This window comes from Ornithorhynchus anatinus, chromosome 2 (assembly GCF_004115215.2).
Source record: "Ornithorhynchus anatinus isolate Pmale09 chromosome 2, mOrnAna1.pri.v4, whole genome shotgun sequence".
NCBI classification, from domain to species: domain Eukaryota; kingdom Metazoa; phylum Chordata; class Mammalia; order Monotremata; family Ornithorhynchidae; genus Ornithorhynchus; species Ornithorhynchus anatinus.
This window is the reverse complement of record NC_041729.1, coordinates 138228876-138249214: the sequence shown is the minus strand read 5'-3', so window position 1 is coordinate 138249214 and position 20339 is coordinate 138228876. Positions and strand designations below refer to the sequence as shown.

The following is a 20339-nucleotide window of genomic DNA, read 5'->3' as shown; positions in this document are numbered from 1 at the left end:
TTGTGGGGAGGGGGCAGCCCCACTGGGTCCCGAGCTTCTTCCCAAAATCTAAGCCCTGTCCCATCCCCACCTCAACCTTGGAGCACAGCAATCCATGACACTTGTCCCTCTGGGCTCCCCAACTGCCCCGCTCTGTTTCCTCCGCCTAGAGCTGGGTGGGCATTCAAACCCCATCAACTCAGCCCTTCTCTGATGGGAAGCAGCATGGGCAAGGGAGTCAGAAGGACCTGGGTTCTAATCCCAGCTCTGACGCTTGTCGGCTGTGTGACCTTGGGTGAGCTACTTCACTTCTCTGGGCCAGTCACCTCATCTGTGAAATGGCGACTAAGGCCGTGAGCGTCATGCGGGACAGGGACTGTGTACGACCTGATTAGCTTGTATCTACCCCAGCACTTAGAACAGTGCTTGACAGGTAGTAAGTGTTTAACAAATGCCATTGTTATTATTACTATTATTAGTTGAATCACTCCACCCCTTTCAGAGCAATACACATCTCCGCCTCTCCCTGTCTCTCTCCCTCCATCTCAATCGGTCTTCCTCTATATATGTGGCTCTGCCTCTCTTTCTCCAGTCTCCCCATCTCCCTCCACCACCCCCGCTCCACTAACTTCGGTCACCATGGCAGCTGCTCCTTGGCTCACACTCTTGGCAGCAAAAAGAAAACACGGTGAAGAGGGGGGCGGGGGCGGGAGGGGGGTGCTCTGACTTTGCCAGGGGGAGGGGGGATGAGATCGATCTGGCCCCCAGTCCTGGGAGCCTGCCGAAGGCAGGCAAAGGGAGGCAAGGGAGGGGAGAGGAGAGGGGAGTTGGGGGGAAGCCCAGCTCAATCCTAGCACAAACCCGCACCTCCTGATGCCCAGAAACAGTTCTGAGATGAAGGAGGTGGCTCTGCCGTGCCCTTGCCCCGTCCTTCCCCCCACTCCCAGGGTTCATCCCTGCCACCCTGCTGCTTCTGCACATCCCTGCCCACAACCCAAGCCTCCCTCCCGACCCCGCGGCCTCCAGAGATGAAAAATCCAAGTCATCCCACGGCCAGTTCCCGCGGCCCCATCCCCAAGCCCACCGCAAGTTGTGGCTAGCCTCCTCAGGACTGTAAGCTCGTCGTGAGCAGGGAATGTGTCTGTTTATTATTATACTGCACTCTTCACAGTACAGTACAGCTCTGCACAAAGTGAGCACTCAATAAAAATGATTGACTGACTGATTGACCAGCCTTGCTCCCTCCTGCCTGTCCTCCTCAAGCTCTACTGGTCCTCTAGACTGTAAGCTCGTTGCGGGCAGGGAATGTGTCTGTTATATTGTCCTCTCCCAAGCGCTCCGTACAGTGCTCTGCACACAGTAAGCGCTCAGTAAATACAGTTGATCGATAGATTGGATCAGGCTTTGCTCCCCTGCCCCCCAGAGGGTCTGGAGGGCCTCTGTTCTCAGAGCCTCCATGCCCACTGACCTGTAAACCTTACCTCTGGAGCGAGAGCCGTGACCAACTCCCGGAGTGGGTCCGCAAGAAGGGGTGGGGTAAGAAGCAGCGTGGCTTAGTGGAAAGAGCCCAGACTTGGGAGTCAGAAGACATGGGTTCTGATCCCGGCTCCGTCACTTGTCTGCTGGGTGACCGTGGATGAGCCACTTAACTTCTCTGTGCCTCAGTTACCTCAATTGTAAAATGGGGATTAAGACTGTGAGCCCCACGTGGGGCAACCTGATTACCTTGTATCTACCCCAGCTTTTAGAACAGTGCTTGGCACATAGTAAGCACTCAATACCATAATTAACAAATACCATAATTATTATTTTTATGAGGGGGGGCCGCTGGCAGTGGTGCTGAAGCGGGGAGCACGCAATTGTCCTTGGGGACCTCCAAGTTCCCCGTTTCCCTCCAGGACCCAGCTCCCCCAGCTCCCAGCCCACGGGATCCTTGGCCTGCTCGCTGCCCATGAGTCAGAAGCGAGGGGACAGGTAGGGCTGGCGAGTTGAGGAGTGGGGAGGAGAGAGGCCGGGGGTGACAGCTCCATGCCTCCCTTCTTGGGGGCCAGGAGACGGATTCGACATTGAGAAAATACTAATAATAATGATGGTAATTGCTAAGCGCTTACTATGTGCCAGATATTTTTCTAAGTGCTGAAGTAGATACAAGATAATCGGGTTGGACACACAGTCCCTGTCCCACAGAGGACTCACAGACTTAATCCCCATTTTACAGATGAGGTAAATGAGGCACAGAGAAGTGTGCCTTTGACACTGTCGACCATCCCCTTCTCCTCCACACTTTATCTCACCTTGGCTTCACGGACTCCATCATCTCCCTGTTCTCCTCTTATCTTTCTGGTCGTTCATTCTCGGTCTGCTTCATGGGCTCCTCCCCCCCCTCCCATCCACTAACTGTAGGGCTTCCTCAAGGATCAGTTCTTGGCCCTCTTCTGTTCTCCATCTATACTCACTCCCTTGGTGAAGTAAGCGCTTAACAATTACCGTAATTATTATTATTATTATTAACTCATTCGCTCCCACGGCTTCAACTATCATCTCTACGCCGATGACACCCAAATCTACATCTCCTCCCCTGTTCTCTCCCCCTCCCTCCAGGCTCGTGTCTCCTCCTGCCTCCAGGACACCTCCACCTGGCTGTCTGTCCGCCAGCTAAAACTCAACATGTCCAAAACTGAGCTCCTTATCTTCCCTCCCAAACCCTGTCCTCTCCCTGACTTCCCCGTCACTGTGGACGGCAGGACCATCCTTCCCGTCTCACAGGCCCGCAACCTTGGTGTCAACCTTGATTCATTTCTCTCATTCACTCCATACATCCAATCCGTCACCAACACCTGCCGGTCTCACCTTCACAATATCGCCAAGATCCGCCCTTTCCTCTCCATCCAAACTGCTATCGTGCTGGTACAAGCTCTCATAATATCCCGACTGGATTATTGTGTCAGCCTCCTCTCTGATCTCCTTTCCTCCCGTCTCTCCCCGCTCCAGTCTATTCTTCATTCCACTGCCCGGTTCATCTTCCTGCAGAAACGCTCTGGGCATGTCACTCCCCTCCTCAAAAACCTCCAGTGGCTGCCTATCAACCTTTGCACGAAACAAAAACTCCTCACTCTTGGCTTCAAAGTTCTCCATCACCTTGCCCTCTCCTACCTCACCTCCCTTCTCTCTTTCTACTGCCCATCCCATACACTCCGCTCCTCTGCCGCTCACCTCCTCACTCTCCACCCGTCACGCCTATCCCGCCAGCGATCCCTAGCCCACGTCCTACCGCTGTCCTGGAACGCCCTCCCTCCTCACATCCACCAAACTGACTCTCTTCCCCTCTTCAAAGCCCTACTGAGAGCTCACCTCCTCCAGGAGGCCTTCCCAGACTAAGCCCCCCTCTCTCTCTGCTCCCCCTCCTCCCCCCGACCCTCTGCTCTTCCCCCTTTCCCTCCCCTCAGCACTGTGCTCCTTTGTATATATTATTTACTACCCTATTTATTTTGTTAATAAGGTGTACATCTCCTTGATTCTATTTATCTTGATGTTGTTGTCTTGTTTTTGTTTTGTTCTGTTTTGCTTTGCTGTCCGTCTCCCCCGTTTAGACTGTGAGCTCATCTTTAGGCAGGAATTGTCTCTATTTGTTGCCGAATTGTACATTCCAAGCACTTACTACAGTGGTCTGCACATAGCAAGCACTCAGTTGATACTACCGAAAGAATGAATGAATGAATGAATGAATGAATGAATGAATGAATGAATGAATGAACTTGCCCAAGGTCATACCGCAGACAAGTGGCAGGAGCGGAATTAGAAGCCATGACCTTCTGACTCCCAGGCCTGTGTTCTATCCACTAGGCCATGCTGCTTCTCTAGAGATCCAGAACTGCCGTCAGGGAGGCGGAGCTCTCTGTGGATCCTCTAAACTGTAGTCTCGTAATGGGCAGGGAACGTTTCTGCTAATTCTGCTACACTGTACTCTCCCAGTGGTTAAGTACAGTGCTCTACACATAGTAAGAGATCAATAAATACTACGGATTGATCGACTGATTGCAGCATCCCCTTCTCCCCCCCAACCCATTTCCCATCTTGCCTCCCTCACCCCATCCCCGTGACTCTTCCAACCAGCACCCCCCAGGCCCCCCGGCCCAGACCTTGTCTCTCTACCCCTATCTCCAGCCCTCCCACCGTGACAGTCTCCTGCCCTCTGACCCACCCCCTTCAACGCTCCTTTGAGCTTGCCTCAACCCATCCATCAATGGTATTTATTGAACATTTATTGTGTGCAGAGCACTGTACCAAGCGCTTGGGAGAGTACACTGAAACAGAGGTGATAGACCCGTTCCCTGCCCACTCCTTCATCCTGCCCTGGGTCCCTCCCCTCCCCACAGTGTCCCACAGCAAGGGGAAAAGGCAAGTCTGGTCATAGGACTGGCCTTGGTTCCCGCCAAACCTCCCTCCTGGCCCCTTAAGGAATGATCTGGAAGGAATTTATGGGAATTACATCCTGACACCTGGTCTCCAACTAAGAACATCACCCTACTGGCTCAGACCAATCAAGCCTAGGATGGAATTTACTCAGTAGGCAATCAATGTGTCTATAATAATAATAATTGTTAAGTGCTTACTATATCTTAAGCACTGTACTAAGCCCTTTAGAAGATGCAAGAGCATCAGGTGGGACACGGTCCCTGCCCATCACTGGGTTCCCGGTCCATGTAGGATTTAATCCCCATTTTACAGAAGAAACCCAAATTCAGAGATGCTAAGTGACTCGCTCGAGGTCACACAGGAGGTAAGTGGCAGAGATTGATTTAGCTCCCTGATCTACCACGGCCCCCGGGCCAGCTCAACCTTGTTGGCCCCCACTGAAGCTGATGCAGCGGTCGTAGGCTCCTGGGGGACACCGGAACCCCAGCCCTTCCACCCCCATCACCTCTGCTGTAGCCTGGGCCTCAGTCACGGTCCATCCCGAAGCTCTCTGAGCACGTTTGAGAGAAAGGTCAGGGCTGGGGACCCAGGTGAGGAGCTTCCAGGAGCAATCCATCCGCCGGCTTCCAAGCCTCTTCTGCTCCATCTTGAAGACCTGCAGAAGAAAAGGGGCAGCTAGGGCAGAGAGAGAGAAATGAGTGGACAGTGGTTGGGCTGAGACCCAATTGGAGGTCACTCGACTGCCATCTGTAACCAACCCTAAGCCCCTGGGAGAGGGAGACACCTTCTCACTCTATTTCGATCTCATCTATCTTCCCGCTGACCTCTCGCCCACGTCCCGCCTCTGGCCCGAAATGCCCTCCCTCCTCAAATCTGACAGACAATTACTCTACCCCTACTTCAAAGACTTATTGAAGGCACATCTCCTTCAAGAGGCCTTCCCTGACTAAGCCCCTCTTTGCTCTTTCATTCATTCATTCATTCAATAGTATTTATTGAGCACTTACTATGTGCAGAGCACTGTACTAAGTGCTTGGAATGAACAAGTCGTCAACAGATAGAGACAGTCCCTGCCCTTTGACGGGCTTACAGTCTAATCGGGGGAGACGGGCAGACAAGAACAATGGCAGTAAATAGAGTCAAGGGGAAGGACACCTCATAAAAACAATGGCAAATAAATAGAATCAGGGTGATGTACATCTCATTAAACAAAATAAATAGGGTGATGAAGATATATACAGTCGAGCGCACGAGTACAGTGCTGAGGGGGTGGGACGGGAGAGGGGGAGGAGGAAAGGGAAAGGGGGGAGAAGAGGGTTTAGCTGCGGAGAGGTGAAGAGGGGGTGGTAGAGGGAGCGGAGGGAGAAAGGGGGGAGCTCAGTCTGGGAAGGCCTCTTGGAGGAGGTGAGCTTTAAGTAGGGATTTGAAGAGGGGAAGAGAATTAGATTGGCGGAGGTGAGGAGGGAGGGCGTTCCGGGACCGCGGGAGGACGTGGCCCGGGGGTCGACGGTGGGATAGGCGAGACCGAGGGACGGTGAGGAGGTGGGCGGCGGAGGAGCGGAGCGTGCGGGGTGGGCGGTAGAAAGAGAGAAGGGAGGAGAGGTAGGAAGTGGCAAGGTGATGGAGAGCCTCGAAGCCTAGAGTGAGGAGTTTTTGTTTTGAGCGGAGGTGATAGGCAACCACTGGAGGTTTTTAAGAAGGGGAGTGACATGCTCTTCTCCCACTCCTTTCTGCATCACCTTGACTTGCTCCTTTTACTCATTCCCCCCTCCTAGCCCCACAGTACTTATGTCCACACTTGTAATTTATTTGTTTATATTCATGTCCGTCTCCCTCTCTAATCTGTAAGCTTGTTGTGGGCAGGGAATTGTCTGATGACTGTTATATTGTACTCTCCCGAGTGTTTAGGACAGTGCTCTATGCACAGTAAGCGCTCAGTAAATACGACTGAAGTGAACTGAATTGAGGGGAATCACAAAAGGAGAGGAGGAGCCGACCCTGTGCCTGCTTCAGCTCCTGCCCCGCCCTCGGATATCTTATCATTTAATAGAAGATCAGGAAAAAGAAAAATCAGGTTAGCACTCTCTCCGGACCCAGGTCCTGGGGGACTCTCGGGACTCTCGGGCTTCCACCCCCAGGACCCTCAGAGGGCATTTTCTGCACCTATGAATCTCCCCCCCCATCCTGGTTTCCTATCTCTCTTCCTGCCCGTTCCTGTCCCTGACCCAACCACTGACTCTCTCCCTGACTCTGCCTTGCCTGTGGTAAAGAGGGTTCAGGGGATGTGGGGGGAATCAGGTCCAGGGGACTTACACAGGCCTTTTCTCCGAGGCCACTGGGTCTCTCTGACCCTTTCGCTGACCCCCCGGCCCGCACGAGATGGAGAGGGGAACCATGAGATGGGAGAGACGAGCCGACTTTTGCCCACTGATCCACGGCTGGGCAGTGATGGGGGAAGATTATCGTGTGTGCGCGTGTGTGTCTGTGTCTGTGTTGTGTTAGTGTGCGTGCCTATGTGCGTTTGCTTGACCACTCGTGTGTCCGGGTGTAAGACTGAGACTGTGAGTCTGGACAGACAGGTGTACACTGGAATACGTTCGCCCATTTACCTGTGTCTCCACTTAAACTGGGAGCCCCATGTAGTCCAGGGACTGTGTCTGGTCTGATTGCATTGCACAGTGCTTGGCACAGAGTAAAGGCTTAACCAATGCCACAAGTAGGACCTGTGCAAGAAAGGAGAAGAAGAAATCGGAACCTGGAGTGAATGAGTGGAGCTAACCTTCCCACTGCACCTCCATCTCATCTATCTCGTCGCCGACCTCTCGCCCATACCCTACCTCTGGCCTGGAACGCCCTCCCTCCCCATATCAGACAGATCATCGCTCGCCCTCACTTCGAGCTCCGGAGAGGAGTTTGGCACCCTCCTAGGGTAGAGGTCTCCCGAGCAGGCTGCAACCCCGTGTTCACACCGTGACCCCCCAGTCCCGGCTCCCCACCCCCGGATCTCCTTTGAGCTCCAGCACCACCTGGGTAGAGCAGGCACCAGCTGCTCCCCGATCCCTCGGAGAAATCCGGAGACGCGGTCAGGCCCAGCTGGTGGGTGGATCGGTGTCCAGTCTGGCTCTTCTCCGCTGGACAGGCAGGAAGCTTCCGACCTTCACTGGCCCCGGAGCGGGGACAGCCCAGACCACTTGAGCTTGGCTCTGGCGAGCGAAGAGCGAGGAGCCGGGGCCCGGGTCATTTCGGCTGGGCCTGAAAGTGCACCAGATCCTCCCTGTGGACTTCATTCATTCATTCACTTAATCATATTTATTGAGTGCTGACACTGTGCAGAGCAGGAGCGTGGCTCAGTGGAAGGAGCCCGGGTTTAGGAGTCAGAGGTCATGGGTTCTAATCCCAGCTCCGCCACCTGTCAGCTATGTGACTTTGGACAAGTCGCTTAACTTCTCGGTGCCTCAGTTACCTCATCTGCAAAATGGGGATGAAGACTGTGAGCCTCAGGTGGGACAACCTGATTAACCTGCATCTACCCCGGCACTTAGAATAGTGCTCGGGACATAGTAAGTGCCTAACAAATACCAACATTATTATTATTACTAAGCTCTTGGGAGAGTACAACAGACACATTCCTTGCCCACAATGAGCAAGCATCTCTCATTCTTGGGAAGAAACCAAGTGTCGGTGTCTGCCTCGGTCCAGCTGGCCCCTCTAAGGCCTAACCCTCTTTTTCTGGTATTTGTTATGCATTTACTTTGTACCGGGCACTATATTAAGTCCCTGGGCAGACACTAGCTAATCAGGTTGGACGCAGTTCATGTTCCATAAAGGCTCACAGTCTTAATCCCCATTTTACAGATGAGGGCACTGAGGCACAGAGAAGCTAAGTGACTTGGCCATGGTCTCACAGCAGAAATGTGGCAGAGCCGGGTTTAGAATCCAGGTCCTTTTGACTCCCGGACCCTTGCTCTATCCACTAGGCCACATGGCTTCTCCTGCAGAGTCTGTCCTAGACCTCGGGGAGTACAAGAAGAGAGAGGAAAAGACCCCTTATCCTCAGGGGAAGCAGCATGGCTCAGTGGAAAGAGCCCGGGCTTGGGAGTCAGGGGTCATGGGTTCCAATTCCGACACTGCCACTTGTCAGCTGTTGACTGTAGGCAAGTCACTTAACTTCTCTGGGCCTCAGTGACTTCATCTGTAAAATGGGGATGAAGACTGTGAACCTCACGTGGGACAACTTGATTACCCTGTATCTACCCCGGCGCTTAGAACAGTGCTCGGCACATAGTACCAACAAATACCAACATTATTATTATTATTATTATCAATCCCCCCTCCACCAGCTGCCTCTGCTTCCAGGAGACAGGGTAAGTCCACCATCTAGAGTAGATGGTTAGGAATAGGGGCTCCTCGGCTTCGGGGCAGTGGAGAGACAGGAAGGCTGTAGGATGGGCCGGAAGGGAGGGATGGCTTTGTCAAGGGAGGGAAGGTCATGAAAATCCGCAGGTTCTCGGAAACTCTTCAAGCTATTTGCATCTTCCAGGAGGAATTAAACGATCAGCAGGCCCCGGTCACAGCAGCCACATCCACCACAAATCTCCCTCCACCTGCCCCCGGGGGCCTGACTTCCTGAAAGTTTGCTCCGCAGGCTGGGGGAGGCGGGAGGGCCGGTCCTGCCGCAGTGAAGAAGGCAGGGCGTCAGACCCCGCCCCAACAAAAAAGGGCAACCCGGTCTGCCCAAGGAATCCTGGGTTCTCCGTCCGTGGAGTCATCTTCCAATCCAGACGGCAGAATAAAAGTAGAAAGAGTAAGGGCTAGGAGGCGAGAGATCTGGGCTCTAGTCCCAGCTCTGCCACACGTCTGCTGTGTGACCTTGAGCAAGTCACTTCACTTCTCTGTGCCTCGGTTACCTCATCTGTAAAATGGGGATTAAGATTGTAAGCCCCACTTGGGACGTCCCGATTACCTTGCATCTACTTCACCCCCTCCGAGCCTCCGCTTCCTCATCTATAAAATGGGGATGAGGCGACTGCCCTCCCTCCCTCTTAGACTGTGAGCTCCGCTTGCGACGGGGACTGTGACTGATCTGAGTACCCCGTTTCTCCCACAGTGTTTGGCACAGAGTAAGCTCTTAATAAGTACCATAATTAGTGAGGGAAGCCTGGCAGGAGGGACCTCTTAAAGAAGTGGATCCAAATAATCACTAAATGTCTTGACCAACCTTGTCAATTTGTTCTTGACTGTGGTCCACTGCGGGGCCTGCTGCCCATAAGCCTCTCCCGTCCTGGGCCTCAGCCCCAGCCCTGTGCCAGAGGAAGCCGTTTTCAGCTGAATTCCCTCGCTCTGGATGACAGCCTCCTCACAGATCACAGTCGGAAAATAATACTAAAAATATCCCAAGTTAAAGAATGCATAATAGCCAAAAGAGAGAGGGTGGGAGAGAGGAACTGGGCCCGGACCGGGGAGAAAATCGGGTTTCAACCAGTGCTGGGAATGAGAGGGAATGAGGAGTCTGGGGAAGGTCAAGAGAGATTGGGGAAAGAGGGAGGGGAGGGAGAGAAGGAAGTAGGGGGATGGGGAAAAACTGCCTGAATCCCGAGTGAATGGGTGCATTCCTGGTTGTGGGAAAGCACTACCCGCACGCCTAGTGGAAAGGATTCCTCAAGGTCAGTGTGGAAATGGGGAGAAATCTAATTTCTTTTTTTCAGGGGTATTTGTTAAGCACCTACCAGGTGCCAGGCATTGTACTAAGCACTGGGGTAGAAACACTTAATCCTCTTCCCTCCAAATCATTCCAGGTTCACTCCCAACAGTTCTTCCATGTCCCCAGGTCTCAGGCCCACCCTCAGTTTTCTCCTCTGTGTTTCAGAATCCCCATTTTCCCCCTTGTCCTTAGCTCCAGGACCGCCCCAAACTTCACAGTCCGTTCTCCTCACTAATCTCCATCCTTCCCCACCTCCATTCCTCCAAGCAGTCCCCTCTCTGGTGCCCAAACTCTAATCCCCTTTCCAGCCCCCCAGGGAGCTACAAGGAGGCCTGAGACAGGAACAAGTCGGCAATGTTCTCTTCTGATTTATTGGGTCTTCCCCAGGAGCTGCCTTTTTTTTCTTTGGTTTTTGGTTTTTTATGGTTTTTCTTTAGGGCTGTGTGCAGGGTACTCCACTGTCCCCGTCCCACCTGGGGCTCTGCGGTCTTAATCCCCATTTCACAGATGAGGTAACTAAGGTACAGAAAAGTGATTTGCCCAAGGTCACAAAACAGACAAGTGCCGGCAGAGCCGGGATTAGAATCCGGGTCCGTTCTCTATAATAACTGTGGGCTTTGTTAAGCGCTTATTACGTGCCAGGCACTCTATTAAGCACTGGAGTGGATACAAGAAGGAGCGTGGCTCAGTGGAAAGAGCATGGGCTTGGGAGTCAGAGGTCATGGGTTCAAATCTCAGCTCAGCCCGCTTGTCACCTGTGTGACTTTGGGCAAGTCACTTCACTTCTCTGGGCCTCAGTTCCCCCATCTGTAAAATGGGGATGAAGACTGTGAGCCCCACATGGGACAACCTGATCACCTTGTATCCCCCCCCCCCCGGTGCTTAGAACAGTGCTTTGCACATAGTAAGCACTTAACAAATGCCATAATTATTATTATTACAAGGAAATTGGGTTGGACACAGTCCCGGTCCCCAGTCTCAATCCCCATTTTACAGATGAGGTAACTGAGACACAGAGAAGTGAAGTGACTTGCTTAAGGCAACGCTGTAGAAAAGTGATAGAGCCGAGATTAAAGCCCGTGATCTGAGACGCCCAGGCCCGTGTTCTACCCACTACGCCACACCGCCTGGCCCTATACCACACTCGCCGGAAGGACTTGTCCTGCCCGGCCCCAGCACCAGGCCCGGTACCGCTAGGCCAAGAGCCGGTGTTGCACGGAAACCCCCCTCACAGCCCTGGGGATCCAGGGCTCAGCAAAGAGATGGGGCCCGATTCCAGTTAAAAATAACAATAATAATAATAATGTTGGTGTTTGTTAAGAGCTTATTATGGGCCGAGCACCGTTCTAAGCGCTGGGGTAGATACAGGATAATCAGGTTGTCCCACGTGAGGCTCACAGTCTTCATCCCCATTTTACAGATGAGGTAACCGAGGCACCGAGAAGTGAAGCGACCTGCCCAAAGTCGCACAGCTGGCAGACCGGGATTAGAACCCGTGACCTTTGACTCCTAAGATCCTGTGATCTTTCCACCGAGCCACGCTGCTTCCCTAAGTTCCGGTCCCAGCCCGAGACTGAGCTCACGGGGCCGGGTCCCCGGAAAACGACACGGCTGCGGCACGCGGAAGGCAGAGGTGGGGAGCAATTGCGGTGTTGGCTGTAAGCTCAATAGAGACGGGGTCCCCTCTACCAACTCTCGCGTTGTACTTTCTCAAACGCTTGGCACGGTGCTCCGCATCCAGTGAGCGCTCAAGAAATACGACCGATTCCAGCGCCGTGGACCTCACGGCATATCCCACTGGACCCAGTGACCCTGAATACCTTAATAATAATAATAATAATAATGTTGGTATTTGTTAAGCGCTTACTATGTGCCGAGCACTGTTCTAAGCGCTGGGGTAGACATAGGGGAATCAGGTTGTCCCATATGGGGCTCACAGTCTTAATCCCCATTTTACAGATGAGGGAACTGAGGCACAGAGAAGTTAAGTGACTTGCCCACAGTCACACAGCCAACAAGTGGCAGAGCTGGGATTCGAACTCATGAGCCCTGACTCCAAAGCCCGTGCTCTTTCCACTGAGCCACGCTGCTTCTCCGACGTGACCTTGTCGTGGGTACCTCAACATGGCAACCCCGGGGACCCCGGTATAGAAACCGTGTACCCCAAACCTAAAGGATGAAGGGTGTCAAAGATCGACAAGCTGCCCTGACCCAGCCTTCCCTCCCCACACCCACCCCGGCCCTCTGACCACCTCTCCCCCATCCTTATCCACAGCCACGTGGTCTAGGCGTATCTAATAATAATCACAGTATTTGTTAAGCGCTTACTACGTGCAGAGCACTGTTCTAAGCGCTGGGGGAGAGACAGGGTAATCAGGTTGTCCCACATGAGGCTCCCAGTCTTCATCCCCCATTTGACAGATGAGGTCACTGAGGCACAGAGAAGTGAAGTGATTGCCCACGGTCACCCAGCTGACAAGTGGCAGAGCCGCGAATCGAACCCGTGACCTCCAACTCCCAAGCCCGGGCTCTTTCCACTGAGCCATGCTGCTGAGAGACAATTCATAATCGAGAGACAATTACTGTCCCCTCCCTTCAAAGCCTTATTGTGGCTTATTCCAAGCCACATCTCCTCCAAGAAGCCTTCCCTGACTAAGCCCTTCTTTCCTCTTCTCCCATTCCCAAGAGCTTAGCAAATGCCATCGTTATTATTATCACCCTGACTTCCTCCCTTAATTCCCTTTATTTATTTAGAGAAGCAGCATGGCTCAGTGGAAAGAGCCCAGGCTTGGGAGTCAGAGGTCATGGGTTATAATCCCATGCCACTTGTCTGCTGGGTGACCTTGGGCAACTTACTTAACTTCTCTGTGCCTCAGTTACCTCATCTGTAAAAATGGGGATTAAAAACTGTGAGCCCCACGTGGGACAATCCGATTACCCTGTATCTACCCCAGCGCTCAGAACAGTGCTCTGCACATAGTAAGCGCTTAACAAATACCAACATTATAGAGAAGCAGCATGGCTCAGTGGAAAGAGCACGGGCTTGGGAGTCAGAGGTCATGGGTTCCAATTCCGACTCTGCCACTTGTCTGCTGGGTGACTGTGGGCAAGTCACTTAACGTCTCTGGGCCTCAGTGACCTCATCTGTAAAATGGGGGTTAAGACTGTGCGCCTCAACACAGGCTCACGTGGCTCACCTGACTACCCTGTATCTCCCCCAGCGCTTAGGACAGTGCTCTGCACATAGTAAGCGCTTAACAAATACCAACATTATTCTTATTATTTATTCATTCCAGCCCCGCTGCACTTATGTACCTATCTGTTATTGATTCAATGTCTGACTCCCCCTCTAGACTGTAAGCTCATCGTGGGCAGGGACTGTGTCCGCTTATTGTTCCGCCGTACTCTCCTAGGCGCTTGATACGGCGCTCGGCACACAGTAAGCGCTCGATAAAAACAAATGAATGAATGCATAGGCAAGTGAGTTCTGTTTATTGATCCCGATCCCCCGGGGGTTCGGATCTGCCGGGCAGTGGAGAAGAGGGGTCTGGGGCTCGGGAGGAGAGGAAAGGGAGGTACTGTCCGGAGGCTCCCGGACAGCGGTGGAGTGCTGGTGCTGTGGCGTGGCGTGAGCGGGCAGAGGAGGCTATCGCGTGGCGTGTGCGGGGCTCCGGTGAGGGCCATCGCGGGGCGGGGGCTCGAGGCCCGGGGATGCCCGGTCCTAGGCCAAGCTCTCCAGCTGCAGCAGCGCGGGCTCCTCGGGCGCGGGCTTCCCCTGGCCCTCCTCGGCTTGCCCGGCCCGCTCCGGCTGCTCCGGCCCGGCCTGCTCCGGCCCGGGCTCCTCCGGCCCGGCCTGCTCCGGCCCGGGCTCCTCCGGCCCGGGCTCCTCCGGCCCGTGCGGCTCCTTGCCCCGGGCCGGGCCCAGGCGCGGCGGCTTGGCCGGAGTGGGCGGCGGGGGCGCGGGGCCTTTGCGGTGCGACAGCGCCCGGCGCAGGCTCTGCATCTTCTGCAGCCCCGAGCGCCGCAGCCGCTCGGCCCGGCTCTCCTTGGGCTCGTCCTCGTCCTCCGAGCTCTCCCCGGCCTCCGACTCCGGCTCCTCCTCCGGCTCCGGCTCCGGCTCCGGCTCGGCCGGCCCCTCGGGCTCCGGACCCTTCAGGAAGGCGCGGGCCGGGATCTCCGACTCCTCCTGCAACGGAGGACCGGTCAGCGCGGGAGCAGAACGGGAATATGGGCGGGGCTCGTTGGTTCGACCTGGGAGCGGGGTAGGGGTGTTTAATAATAATGTCGGTATTCGTTAAGCGCTTACTATGTGCAGAGCACCGTTCTAAGCACTGGGGTAGATACAGGGGAATCAGGTTGTCCCACGTGAGGCTCACAGTCTTAATCTCCATTTTACAGATGAGGGAATTGAGGCACAGGCCCTGGTGGGGAGACGTGGGTGGGGCCAGTGGGGAGACACGGGTGGGGCCCCATGAGGGACGTGGGTGAGGTCGATGGGGAGACACCGGTGGGGCCCGATGAGGGACGAGGGTGAGGCCGATGGGGAGACACGGGTGGGGCGTGATAAGGGACGTGGGTGAGGCCGATGGGGAGACATCGGTGGGGCCCGATGAGGGACGTGGGTGAAGCCGATGGGGAGACACCGGTGGGTCCCGATGAGGGACGAGGGCGAGGCCGATGGGGAGACACGGGTGGGGCGTGATAAGGGTCGTGGGTGAGGCCGATGGGGAGACACCGGTGGGGCCCGATGAGGGACGTGGGCGAGGCCGATGGGGAGACACGGGTGGGGCGTGATAAGGGACGTGGGTGAGGCCGATGGGGAGACACCGGTGGGGCCCGATGAGGGACGTGGGTGAGGCCGATGGGGAGGCACCGGTGTGTCCCGATGAGGGACGAGGGTGGGGCCGATGGGGAGACACGGGTGGGGCCCGATGAGGGACGTGGGTGAGGCCGATGGGGAGACACGGGCGGGGCCCGATGAGGGACGAGGGTGAGGCCGCTGGGGAGGCACGGATGGGCCCCGATGAGGGACGTGGGCGAGGCCGATGGGGAGACACGGGTGGGTCCCTATGAGGAATGCGGGTGGGGCCAGTGGGGAAGCACGAGAAGCAGAGTGCCGTAATGGCAAGAGCACGGGCTGGGGACTCGGAGGACGTCGGTTCCGATCCTGCCTCGGCCACTCGTCTCCTGCGTGAACTTGAGCAAGCCACTGTTCCTCTCCGGGCCTCAGTTCCCTCATCTGTAAAATGGGGAGTAAGACTGCGAGACTCGGGAGGGACGACCCGATGACCTTGTATCTACCTCGGCGCTTAGAACGACGCTTGGCACAAAGTAAGCGTTTAACAAAGATCGTCATTATCGAGAAGCAGCGTAGCTCAGCGGAAAGAGCCCGGGCTTGGGAGTCAGAGGTCATGGGTTCGATTCCCAGCTCTGCCACGCGGCAGCTGTGTGACGTGTGGGCAAGTCACTTCACTTCTCTGGGCCTCAGTGACCTCATCTGGAAAATGGGGATTGAGACTGTGAGCCTCACGTGGGACAACCCGATTACCCTGTCTCCCCCAGCGCTTAGAACAGTGCTCTGCACATAGTAAGCGCTTAATAAATACCAACGTTATTATCGTTATTTTTATTATTAGAGGAGGAGGGAGGTGGGCGGGGCCAGGGGAGGTCTGGGTGGGGCCCGATGTGGGATGAGGGCGGGGCCACGGGGCAGCATGGGGAGGGCTCACTGAGGGATGGGGGGATGCGGGGGGGGGGCTGTGGGCGGGGCTTGCGGTCTGGTCCCGGGGAATGTGGGCGGGGCTTGCGGTTAACGGGAAAACTGTGGGCGGGGCTTGTGGTCAGCGGGGGGGAATGTGGGCGGGGCTTGCGGTCTGGTCCTGGATAATATGGGTGGGCTTGGGGGGGGGGGGTCCAGTGGGGAAATGTGGGCGGGGCTTGAGGGTCAGGCGGGGGAAGTGTGGGCGGGGCTTGTGGTCAGCGAGGAAACTGTGGGCGGGGTTTGTGGTCTTGTTCTGGGGGGTGTGGGCGGGGCTTGAGGGTCAGGCGGGGGAATGTGGGCGGGGCTTGCGGTCAGGGCGGGGGGATATGGGCGGGGCCTGTGAGTCAGATGTGGGGAATGTGGGCGGGGCTTGCGGTCAGGGCGGGGGGAATATGGGCGGGGCCTGTGAGTCAGATGTGGGGAATGTGGGCGGGGCTTGCGGTCAGGGCGGGGAACATGTGGGCGGGGCTTGCGGTCATAGCGTGGGTGGTGGGCGGGGCTTGTGAGTCCGATGTAGGGAATGTGGGCGGAGCTTGTGAGCCAGGTGGGGGAATGTGGGCGGGGCCTGTGGGTCAGGCGTGGGGTGGGCGGGGCTTGCGGTCAGGGAGGGGGGTGTGGGCGGGGCTTGTGAGTTCTATGTCGGGGTGTGGGCGGGGCTTGTTAGTCGGGGGGAATGTGGGCGGGGCTTGCGGTCAGGGCGGGGGGTGTGGGCGGGGCTTGTGCGTCGGGCGTAGGGACTGTGGGCGGGGCTTGGGGTCGGGGCGGGGGGAATGTGGGCGGGGCTGGCGGGCGGGCTTTGGGCCCCTCCCTCCGTCGGCGTCTGCGCCGGCGCAGCGGGTGTCCCCGGCGCGCGCGGCCCCCCCTCCCCCGGTCCCGCCCCCTCCCCCCGCCCCGCCCCGCCCCCGTCCCGCCCCGCGCTGACCTTGAAGAGCAGCACGTGCAGGCCTCCGCGCGCGACGAGCAGGGCGTGGTTTCGGTGGAGGCGCTGTACCCCGTCGGCCCGGCGGAGGGCGCTGCGCCGGGCGTGGCTGGCGTGCGCGCTGACCCTGGCGGCGCGGCGGAGGAGGCGGGCCAGGGCTCCGCCGGTGCGGCCGTGGCTGCGGCCCAGCGCGCCCAGGCCGCCCTCGATGCGGGCCACGGCGCCCGCCAGCCCGCCCTGCCGCCGGCACAGCCCGCCCTGCCGCTCCCGCACCGCCTCCAGCATGGCGCACAGCTTCTCCAGCAGCGTCACCACCGTCACCGCGTGCACCGCGGCGCCCTGGCCGGCCTCGCCCGCGCTCTCCCCCATCGCCCCGGCGCCTCCCGCCTCTTCCTGCGCCCTCCTGCTGCCTGCTCTTCCCTCCTCTTCTTCCCTTCTCCCTCTTCTTTGCTCCCTCCTCTTCCTTGCTCCCTCCTCTTCCCTGCTCCCTCCTCTTTCCTGCACCCTCCTCTTCCTTGTTCCCTCCTCTTCCCTACTCCCTCCTCTTTCCTACTCCTTCCTCCCTCCTGCACCCTCTTCTTCCCTGCTCCCTGCTCTTCCCTGCTCCCTGTTCCCGCCTCTTCTTCCCTGCTCCCTGCTCTTCCCTGCTCCCTGCTCTTCCCTGCTCCTCTTCCCTGCTTCGTCTTCCTTGCTCCTTCCTCTTCCCTCCTCCCTTCTCCCTCGCTCTCTGTTCCCCCTTCTTCCCTGTTCCCCCTTCTTCCCTGTTCCCCCTTCTTCCCTGTTCCCCCGTCTTCCCTGTTCCCCCGTCTTCCCTGTTCCCCCGTCTTCCCTGTTCCCCCGTCTTCCCTGTTCCCCCGTCTTCCCTGTTCCCCCGTCTTCCCTGTTCCCCCGTCTTCCCTGTTCCCCCGTCTTCCCTGTTCCCCCGTCTTCCCTGTTCCCTCTTCTTCCCTGTTCCCTCTTCTTCCCTGTTTCCTCTTCTTCCCTGTTCCCTCGTCTTCCCTGCTCCCTTTTCTTCCCTCCTCTTCTTCTTCCCTGCTCCCTGTTCTTCCCTCCTCCTCTTCTTCTTCCCTCCTCTTCTTCTTCCCTCCTCTTCTTCTTCCCTGCTCCCTGTTCTTCCCTCCTCTTCTTCTTCCCTGCTCCCTGTTCTTCCCTCCTCTTCTTCTTCCCTGCTCCCTGTTCTTCCCTCCTCTTCTTCTTCCCTGCTCCCTGTTCTTCCCTCCTCTTCCGTGCTTCGTCTTCCTTGCCCCTTCCTCTTCCCTCCTCCCTTCCCCCTCTTGCTTGCTCCCTGCTCCCTCTTCCTTGCTCCCTCCTCCTCCCTCTTCCCTGCTCCCTCTTCCCTGCTCCTTGCTGCCTCTTCCCTGCTCCCTCTTCCCTGCTCCCCACTCTCTCCTCTTCCCTCCTGGGCTCCTCCCTGCCTCCGGCCCTCCCTCAGGCGGGCAGAGCCCCCCCCCCCCGCCCCTCTGCGCAGCTTCATGTTGGTATTCATTCATTCAATAGTATTTATTGAGCACTTACTCTGTGCAGAGCACTGTACTAAGCGCTTGGAACGTACAGTTGGGCAACAGATAGAGACAGTCCCTGCCCAATGACGGGTTCACAGTCTAAACGGGGGAGACAGACCGCAAAGCAGAACAGAACAGAACAAAAACAAGACATCATTAAAATAAATAGAATCAAGGGGATGTACACCTCATTAGAGTAATAAATAATATATACAAATATGCACAGTGCTAAGGGGAAGGAGGAGGAGGAGCAGAGGGCGGGAGAAGGGGCAATGGGGAGGAGGAGCAGAGGGAAAGGGAGGGCTCAGTCTGGGAAGGCCTCCTGGAGGAGGTGAGCTTTCAGTAGGGTTTTGAAGAGGGGAAGAGAATCAGTTTGGCGGAGGTGAGGAGGGAGGGCGTCCCGGGACCGCGGGAGGACGTGGGCCGGGGGTCGACGGCGGGATGGGCGAGACCGGGGGACGGTGAGGTGGGCGGTGGAAAGAGAGAAGGGAGGAGAGGTAGGAAGGGGCGAGGTGATGGAGAGCCTCGAAGCCTAGAGTGAGAAGTTTTTGTTTCGTGCGGAGGTCGATAGACAACCAATGGAGGTTTTTAAGAAGGGGAGTGACAGGCCCAGAGCGTTTCTGCAGGAAGATGAGCCGGGCGGCGGACTGAAGAATAGACCGGAGCGGGGAGAGACGGGAGGAAGGGAGATCCGAGAGAAGGCTGACACGATAATCCAGCCGGGATATGAGGAGAGCAAGCCCTATGTTCCCTCCGCCCCTCTGCACCGCTTACTATTAACAATGATCAAAATGTTGGTATTTCTGAAGCCCTTACTATGTTTCCTCCGCCCCTCTGCACCCGCTGGCTAATAATAATAAAAATGTTGGTATTTCTGAAGCTCCGTGTTTCCTCCGCCCCTCTGCGCCGCTTACTATTTACAGTAATAAAAATGTCGGTATTTGTTAAGCGCTCACTGGGTTCCAAGCACCGTTCCAAGGCCTAGAATAGGTGCGAGGTCATCGGGTGGTCCCCCCTTGGGGCTCACGGTCTCCGTCCCCGTGCTACGGATGAGGGAACTGAGGCCCAGAGAAGTAAATAATGATAATGTCGGTATTTATTAGACGCTTGCTATGTGCTAAGCGCCGTTCCAAGCCCTAGAGTAGGTGCGAGGTCATCGGGTGGTCCCCCCCTTGGGGCTCACGGTCTCCATCCCCGTGCTACGGATGAGGGAACTGAGGCCCAGAGAAGTAAATAATGATAATGTCGGTATTTATTAGACGCTTGCTATGTGCTAAGCGCCGTTCCAAGCCCTAGAGTAGGTGCGAGGTCATCGGGTGGTCCCCCCTTGGGGCTCACGGTCTCCGTCCCCTTGCTACGGATGAGGGAACTGAGGCCCAGAGAAGTTAATAATGATAATGTTGGTATTTATTAGACGCTTACTATGTTCCAAGCACTGTTCTAAGCGCTGGGGGAGATACAATGTAATTAGGTTAATAATAATAATAAGGGTATTTGTTAAGCGCTTACTATGTGCAGAGCACTGTTCTAAGCTCTGGGATAGATAACAGGGTCACCAGATCGTCCCAAGTGGGGCTCACATTTTTTAATCCCCATTTTTACAGATGAGGTAACTGAGGCACAGAGACGTTAAGTTGCCCGAGGTCACACAGCAGACAAGTGGCCGAGTCGGGATTAGAACCCATGACCTCCGACTCCCAAGTCCGGGCTCTTTCCACTAAGCCACGTTGCTTCACTTACTACGTGCCAAGCACCGTTCTAAGCACTAGACTGGACGCAAGGTCATCGGGTGGTCCCCCGTGGGGCTCACGGTCTCCACCCCCATTTTACGGATGAGGAAACCGAGGCCCAGAGAAGTTAATGATAGAAATGTTGGTGTTTATTAAGCGCTTACTATGCGCCATGCACTGTTCTCAGCGCTGGGGCAGATACAAGGTCATCAGGTGGTCCCCCGTGGGGCTCACAGTCTTCGTGCCCATTTTACCGATGAGGGAACTGAGGCCCAGAGAAGTGGTGTGACTTGCCCAAAGTCATCCAGCTGACAGGTGGCAGAGCCGGGAT

At 56.2% G+C, this 20339-nt stretch overlaps 1 protein-coding gene across 1 annotated transcript; it reads right to left on the bottom strand.

Annotated features, from left to right (window-relative positions):
• Positions 1 to 13561: 13561 nt before the first annotated feature.
• Positions 13562 to 17228, bottom strand: CAVIN3 (caveolae associated protein 3). Its single transcript, XM_029049631.1, has 2 exons — positions 16780 to 17228; positions 13562 to 14282 (listed from the first exon to the last, which is right to left on the bottom strand). The coding sequence occupies exons 1-2, from the start codon at positions 17143 to 17145 to the stop codon at positions 13818 to 13820; spliced, it is 831 nt and encodes a 276-aa protein (XP_028905464.1). The 5' UTR covers positions 17146 to 17228; the 3' UTR covers positions 13562 to 13817.
• Positions 17229 to 20339: the final 3111 nt, after the last annotated feature.

Bases quoted from the DNA above. Each gene is read 5' to 3' on its own strand.
- CAVIN3 (XM_029049631.1), bottom strand. From the start codon at position 17,145: ATGGGGGAGAGCGCGGGCGAGGCCGGCCAGGGCGCCGCGGTGCACGCG. The intron at 14,283-16,779 runs GTCAGCGCGGGG...CCTCCGTTGCAG, and splicing joins TGCACGTGCTGCTCTTCAAG to GAGGAGTCGGAGATCCCGGC.